This window comes from Larimichthys crocea, chromosome XIII, assembly GCF_000972845.2.
Source record: "Larimichthys crocea isolate SSNF chromosome XIII, L_crocea_2.0, whole genome shotgun sequence".
Classification (NCBI taxonomy): domain Eukaryota; kingdom Metazoa; phylum Chordata; class Actinopteri; family Sciaenidae; genus Larimichthys; species Larimichthys crocea.
In genome coordinates this window covers 28,156,035-28,163,049 of record NC_040023.1, presented here as the reverse complement: position 1 = coordinate 28,163,049, position 7,015 = coordinate 28,156,035, and the positions used below count along the sequence as shown (strand labels likewise).

At 43.4% G+C, this 7,015-nt stretch overlaps 1 protein-coding gene across 5 annotated transcripts in view; it reads right to left on the bottom strand.

Moving 5' to 3' along the window:
- Nucleotides 1-3,506: 3,506 nt before the first annotated feature.
- The window catches only part of ldlrad4b (low density lipoprotein receptor class A domain containing 4b), a 206,266-nt gene continuing 202,757 nt past the window's right edge, over nucleotides 3,507-7,015 (bottom strand). For all 5 annotated transcript variants that reach the window (XM_019263621.2, XM_010752195.3, XM_027286784.1 and 2 more), the window contains one exon: nucleotides 3,507-6,319. In XM_019263621.2, the coding sequence (XP_019119166.2) occupies nucleotides 5,735-6,319 (585 nt within the window). In that variant the 3' untranslated portion in view covers nucleotides 3,507-5,734. The remainder of the gene's footprint in view (nucleotides 6,320-7,015) is intronic.

The window sequence follows — 7,015 nt, the reverse complement described above, 5'->3', positions numbered from 1 at the left end:
TACAGGATACAGTCATATATATATATATACTAGATTTGAGCACAGAGGGGGGAGGGGGGAACAAGAAGGATTCATTTTGTAAATAAAGCAAACAGATGTTACAAAACCCATGATGGAAGCAGTCCTATGGTAACTGTCAAGACAGAGAATACCAAACTGTTGAGACGTTATCATTGTTATTATTATCATCATTATTATTAAAATCTGGAACGATAAAAACAGCTACTTGTTGTCAGCAGTTGAGTACAGACTTCTGATAAGTGGAAAGAGGGAGCGCGCTGCGGGTGCAGAAATCAAATAAGAATCAGTCTGAGCCCAAGTTAGTTCTTCAAGCTAGTGCAGGAAACAAAAAAAATAAAACAAAACAAAAAAAAAATAAAATAAAAANGAAACAAAAAAAATAAAACAAAACAAAAAAAAATAAAATAAAAAAAGAAGGTCTATTAAGAAGAAGGAGAGCCGAGCGGCGCTCCAGCCAAAGTTACAATAGAGACTTTTCCAAATGAAAACTACACAACTGCCACTTATTTGGTGCTTTGAAGAGAAGATGGCGCATTGCTATGTACATCGTCTATAGATAAGAATGAACATGCTCTGCGGTTATTGTACAGTGTTATGAGTTATTTTCAGTACATACTGTAAATAAATGACTGCAGATTAAACATGACTTTTGTTTCAATATACTGTGCCACATATAACATCGTAATTTAGAAAAAAAGAAATCATAAGAATTAAAAGAGAGAAAAGTTAAATGACAGTTTTAACGGCATTTTTCCACACACGTTTCACGCTGGTGCAACTTTCCAATCTTGACCAAGAAAAAAAAAAGGGGGGAATGAGCGTGTTTGAATGTTTTACACTCTTCCTGTTCAACATGAATGTGATCAAAAGTCAGTGATCCTCCTGTAACGGAGCTGAAATGCTTTAAACCAGAGCCCGACGTCCAGCCAGATCTATAGCAGTGCTGAGTGTGCTCGGCAGATTTATTATACTTTGGCAGATATACAAAAATTACAGCTGAAATGAACTTAAAATATTAAGATCTATGAGTACAGACACATATTCTTCCTCGTTTGGAAGTGCTGACGGCTCTCGTGTGCAGTGGTCTCCCAAAAACTTAGACAGCTTCAGCTTTTTTTTTATTTTGTTCAACAAATTTACAAAGCGAAAGAGAATGAAGTTCAAACCGGGCCTCGGCTGAAGTTGTGGCATAAACACCAACTGATGCGTGTGAGCTTTATGTTTTCTTAAAAACCATCTGTGTAATAGAACTATACATTTGTTAGTTAATGGTGGTTGAAAATAAAAACCACCGGCCGGTACCCAAATGATGGCAAGCACTGTGAAAGCTTGTTTTAGATGATCCAATAAACAAGTGAATAATATCCTTTCTCAACAACTTCCTTAGTCCAGAGGTTATCTCATCCTTATCATAAAAGACTATTATTTATAGCAAAATATTATAAGTAGTAATTTGTATTTGTGTTGCAACCATATTCTAAGCATACTTTGCAAACCATGTTTTCTCATAAAAAAAAGAAAGCACGTTTTTAACTGTAGGCATTTACAAATGTGATGCTGCCTTCTTAAAATTCTTATATTGTCTATACATTATATTACATTATTCACAACATTTTTTTGTGGTTTCTACCCATTGGGTAGGATATGTGCATAATATATTCAAGTTATATACAGCACCTTACAAACAAACATAAAGAAAGACAGACTACTGAAAAAAGCACCGTTGGAAGTGAGGCACAACGAAGGTGGGAGCTTTTTGAGTGCAAGTGGGTTCCTATGTCTGCTCCACATGCCGGTCAAATTACTGGTTGAAATGGCTTCAGCCGCTTCGCCCGGAGAGAAAAACGCTCCTGTCTGGCATGATGAAAAGAGGTGCGCCGTTCGTGACCGAACCACAACCGAAGCTAAAAAACGGTCCAGTTTGAGCTGCAGCTCGGAGAGGCAGCCGGTGTGTTTTGCTACGCTGCCGCTTTTGTGGTCACCAAATGTATGTTTTCAAGTGGACCTTTGTCCACTTCACTGCAGAGATCAGATTCAGTCTGTAATCAGACTCCTGAAAGCAAGTCACCACTGTAACATCTGTCCAAAATGATTCAGTTTTTTTTGGCAAACCTGGCTAAACCTTCTCACATTTCTGTTCCATTCTGCCAGACAGGCCGGTCGAGGTCCGAGTTAAAGCGCCCGTGAGGACTCCAAGCAGCAGTTTGACTGACCTGTGGTCTGCTCAAACATGAACATTAGGCACCTTATTTACTCACATAATAGTAACATGCAAACCTCCTTGTAGAAAACATAAAATTCATCTTTATATCCTCAATTTACAAGCTATGACTGCGCAGACAGAACAAGGCGAGAAAATAATAAAGAAAGAAGAAAAAGAGGAAAGTTTGAAGCAGGTCCATACAGTCAAAGGCAGAAGTGTTAGGACAATCTTTTCACGACGGACACACACCCGGGTTTGTGTTACAAAATGAAAACGTTCTAATGTGGGTCTCGCAGGGAACGAGACCATGCTTTTTGTCTCAATACTTATGCTTTTTGACTGCAGAGGGTCAGATGTCACTCCTAGTTTTGCATGAGTGGAGGGGACAGAATAGACACAAGGACAGAGGACTGTGGGTGTGGGGCTGGGGAGGGGGGTGCATGAGAAGCAGCAGTAGCAACAATAGTAGCAGTAGCAGCAACAGCAACAGCGATAGCAGCAGCAATGTAGTAACACACACGCGCACACACACACACACACGACTGTAGAGCCACATGGACAGACTGACCGGAAACACACCACGGGGACGCATGCATACATTCAAACACACACACACACGGAAACAGAAGCTTTTCCTTCAAACTGAGCAGAAAACAAACAAACACTTTTGTCCTGCGCGTCTCGTCTACAGGAACATCTCCAGGTTCCCGGTTTGATGTTTAAACTCTGAGCTCGGCTCAGCATAAGGCCTCTGTGCTGCATAAGTATTACATGATGCCTTCAAATACTCATTAATGCTGCATTAGGCAGAGCTTCACACTCTAGCTGCAACTAGTGCCAGCAGAGGATAACTGAATGTTTCAAAGTGTGAAGTTCCTCGAAATTATGAAGCTAATTATTTCGCTGGAGCATAAGAAAAAGTCTGTGTGTCCCAATTCCATAATAAATACTAACTACACTGACTGAAAACACTTTTCTGTGATGCTGACTGTTTGTTCTTGACATTGGAAACAGGAGTCTGATGAAGCACAGTCACTTACTGAGAGGCACACCGTGATGTAACACACAGTATAGAATAACGTCAGCCTCATCCTTTAATCTCCTCAAAGAGAAAGCTAAATTGTTTTTCCCAAAATCTAATACCTTATATTTTATTTTCTCAGATCTTGGAGCCGTCTCTCCACCATCCTCTGTGTGGTTTCATGTTTTGCAGCAATGTGCGGCTCTTCTGTTTTTTGGGTGCTACATTGTCCATCTACACTCTCTGATTGTAGTGCTCATACTGATTTTTTTCACTACGCATCTTTTTTTTTTTTTACATGAACCTGCTGAGGATCAGTATGTAGTATGAAACTGGGACACGGTGTGTGAATCTGCTGTCTCACTCTGAAGAAAGGCGGGGTGGACTGTGGTGTGCACTCTCTCTGAGCTCCTGCACCGCAATAATAACCACCACGCATCTGCGGCTTTAATGAAAGCTTAATTAATGATGTGTTAATATGGACAGTGCCAAATAAGTCATATGTCCTTGAATCTCTAAACTTACACAAAGCAGTCGGCTAATAAATCACTCATACACACACACACATACGGGGAAGAGAGGACTGCACTAGCACACTGCCAAACAAGGGCTCCACTCCAGTCTCCACTTTAAAGGGCTTGGCGGACTCTGCATCATTTGAACGCACTTTTTCTACACGCGGGATGAAGGGAGGGATGATGAAGGGTGTGTGTTAAAAAGCTGGAATGGGAAGAGGGGGAAGGGGGTAGAGAGAGATAGAGAGAGGTGGGCGCTAGTGTTGAACGCAAACGAGATATAGAGAGACAGAGAAAGCGCAAGAGCAGAGGAGAAGGCAACGATGAGCAGAGAAAAAGGCTCAATTTTCAAAAAGGTTGTCTTTAACAAAAAGGACCCTCCCATAGCCCTTTGACTTCGACCACAGACGGTTTTCGTTTAAAACCTGATCGCTGTGCTGGCGGACGCAGACAGGAATCGTCACTTTGTGTCGTCTTGGGGTTTGATTTTTTTTATTTTGTGGCTTTAGAGACGTGAAGACGGAGAGCCGAGCCTTCTTTTGTTTTTTTTTTGTTTTTTATGTGTTTTCGTTGTCATGGCGGTGGGGTTCGTGTTCAGTGTGGCTGTTGGCAGAATGCACTGTGCATGTCGAGATGAACAGGGAGACAGAGGAGAGGGGCGGGGGCGGGGTGGGGCGCAGGAAACAGGAAAGAGGAAGTGTCAGGTGCTCAGAGGTCGGGACAGAGTTGAAAAGTGAAGAATCTGCTGTGAGCGGGCCGCTGGGTGGACTGTTAGATATGTTTGTTGTTTTTTTTTAGTTCAGTCAGTGTTGTTCTCGGTTTACTTCATATCCAAGAAGCTGGCCAGATTTCCCAGAAACGTTAGCGTGAAGTGTGCCGGATCGTGCCGAGCAGCTTTCATCTTTCTAAAAGTTTAAGAACTAATCTCAACCAAATCTTGTAACCAACCAAAAAATAGTAAAAATTTGTCGTGGTCCACCCAGCGGCTGGTCACAAGGCAGATTTCTCCCCCACTAGGCTGAAGTGTACACAGATGTGAGCACGGTTATTCTCTTACTAAGTCTCACTGTGCCTGTGGTGTAAGCAGACAGAGATGTTGTAGGCTGGGTACGAGTATTTCTTGCGTGTTTTTTTTTTTCAAAAAAGGAAGGACATAAGCTTATAATACTTTGTTTGTTGTTTTTTTTTTTTTTTGCTCCCAACTGTTGAAAACAACTTTGGAGCCAAAGTTCGGTCAGTCAGTCCATTCATGAAAAGGACGAAGAAAAAAAAAAAAAACACATCATCATCATTATTATCATCATCACATAGCATAATTTCCCTCTTCTCTTTTACAACAAAAAGATAGTGCAACTTTTAGATAACTTTTCTTTTTTGTGTTTTGAATGTTAGAACGAGTCATTTTTTTCCCCCTCCCCCTTTGCTTTGCTTCCTCGTGAACCTTGGCACTAAGATTTGGGTTTTGTGAGTCTCTTGTTTTTGTTGTGTTCTCTGTTAAAGTCCTTGATTCTCAGTTCTCGCTTTGTGCACAGATCCCGGTCCGAAAAAAATAAAAAAATAAAAACAAAATAAGAAGAAAAAAAAGAGAAATCCTCAGTTCCCGGGGACAGAGCCGTCACCCAAATCTGTGCTAGCAGTATGTTTCTTTCTCATGTAGCCGGAAAAAGAAAAAGAAAAAAAAAGAAACACTCTCCACGCAGTGCATCCGTCTGCCCCAGCAGTGCTAGATGTTTGAGTTACTAACATCAGAAAGAAACTGAAGTGAAATCAACTCTTGGTTCCTCTCTTTCCTTGTTTTCTTGTAGCTAAGGTTGATATTTATTTGTGCATGGGAGTGTGGAGAGAGGACATGAGAGAGACAGAGAGATAGAGAGAGCGATAGAGAGACCACTGCTTGCAGGTGATCAGGGGTGAAGAGGTGAGACAGTTTTCAGTCTGGGGTGGGTGGCCCCACCTGCCCCCCTACCCTTTTCTTCACACCAGGTCCTCCGGTTGGCCATCCTTGGCCTTGGCAGGTACTATTGTGCTTTCTGATTGGCTCTGCTGCTGGATCGTCCTGCTCCCCGGCCCCCCAACCCTCTGGTTATTGCTGTGCTGGTGTAGAAAGAACGCTGAGCCGGGGTAGTGACCCATCACCTCACTGTACGCTGGCGGGGGGCCCTCCATGCGCCCATGGCTGCTGGAGTTGGCCGCACTGATGCCCGAGTTACTGCTGGGCGGCCTTGGGCCGCCTCCTCCCATTCCTCCGCCTCCTCCCCCCACCCCTCCCAGGCTCCCGCCTCCTCCCATGTCGATCAAGTCACTGTCGTAGATGGTCCGGTTGGGCGGCGCCCTCACCGACTCACGGTTGAGCTCCATCTGCTGCTCGGGGTCGCGTAGCTGCAGGGTGCAGGGCCCCTGATACGGCGGGGGCTCCTCGCCGTCTGACAGCGAGATCGTGGGCGGCAGGTCGATCTGATGCTGCAGGTACGGGTAGGTGGGCTGGAAGCGGCTGAAGCGGTCACGCTGCATGAAGGAGGGAGCGGTGAAGCGATCCCTGGCCTGGGGAGCGTATAACACCTGAGAGAAAGACGGAGAGAAGAACAGAGAGATGGGAGAGTATAAAGGAAGGAGAGGGCAGTGAGGGGGAGAAGAGGAGGAAGGAGACAGAAATAAGTAGGGAAAGAGGAACAAAAGAGAAAAAACAGATAAATGTCAGTACAGCAAATCAGCATCAACAGGAAAACAGTTCAAATCAATATTCAGATTTTTCTAAAATATACCACAATACCTGTACTTGATATGTGATAGATAGATAATGACCTAGTGGCTGGCGAAGGAACTGCAGACACTCCCTGTGCAAAAATGACTTTTTCGTATCAACCAATTGGAAAAACTCTTTGCATCATCAGAACCTGAGGACGTACATCCAACTAAGAGCTGTGTAAGTAGATCATTTGTTGGCTCAGTTGGAGAAGGATGAGCTCAAAAATATGGAAGCTTTTTCAGCAACAGTAAGCAACTATGGCTGGGATGTAAGAGGTGCCATCTTGGAACACAGTATTTCAAGTTTCTCAACACATTCACGGCGCTGACCCCCAGGATGGGAACTAATTAAACTGTATCTCAAAATCTGCCATCCTGACATTTATTACAGTGGAACATGCTGAGTATACTAAATATCTGAGCTATTGTTAACTGCTCAGAAGACACATTTCTGTGAGCAGAGCTGAATTCAATGAGTGAAGGATGATCCTTATGCAGCGACAGCGCCCG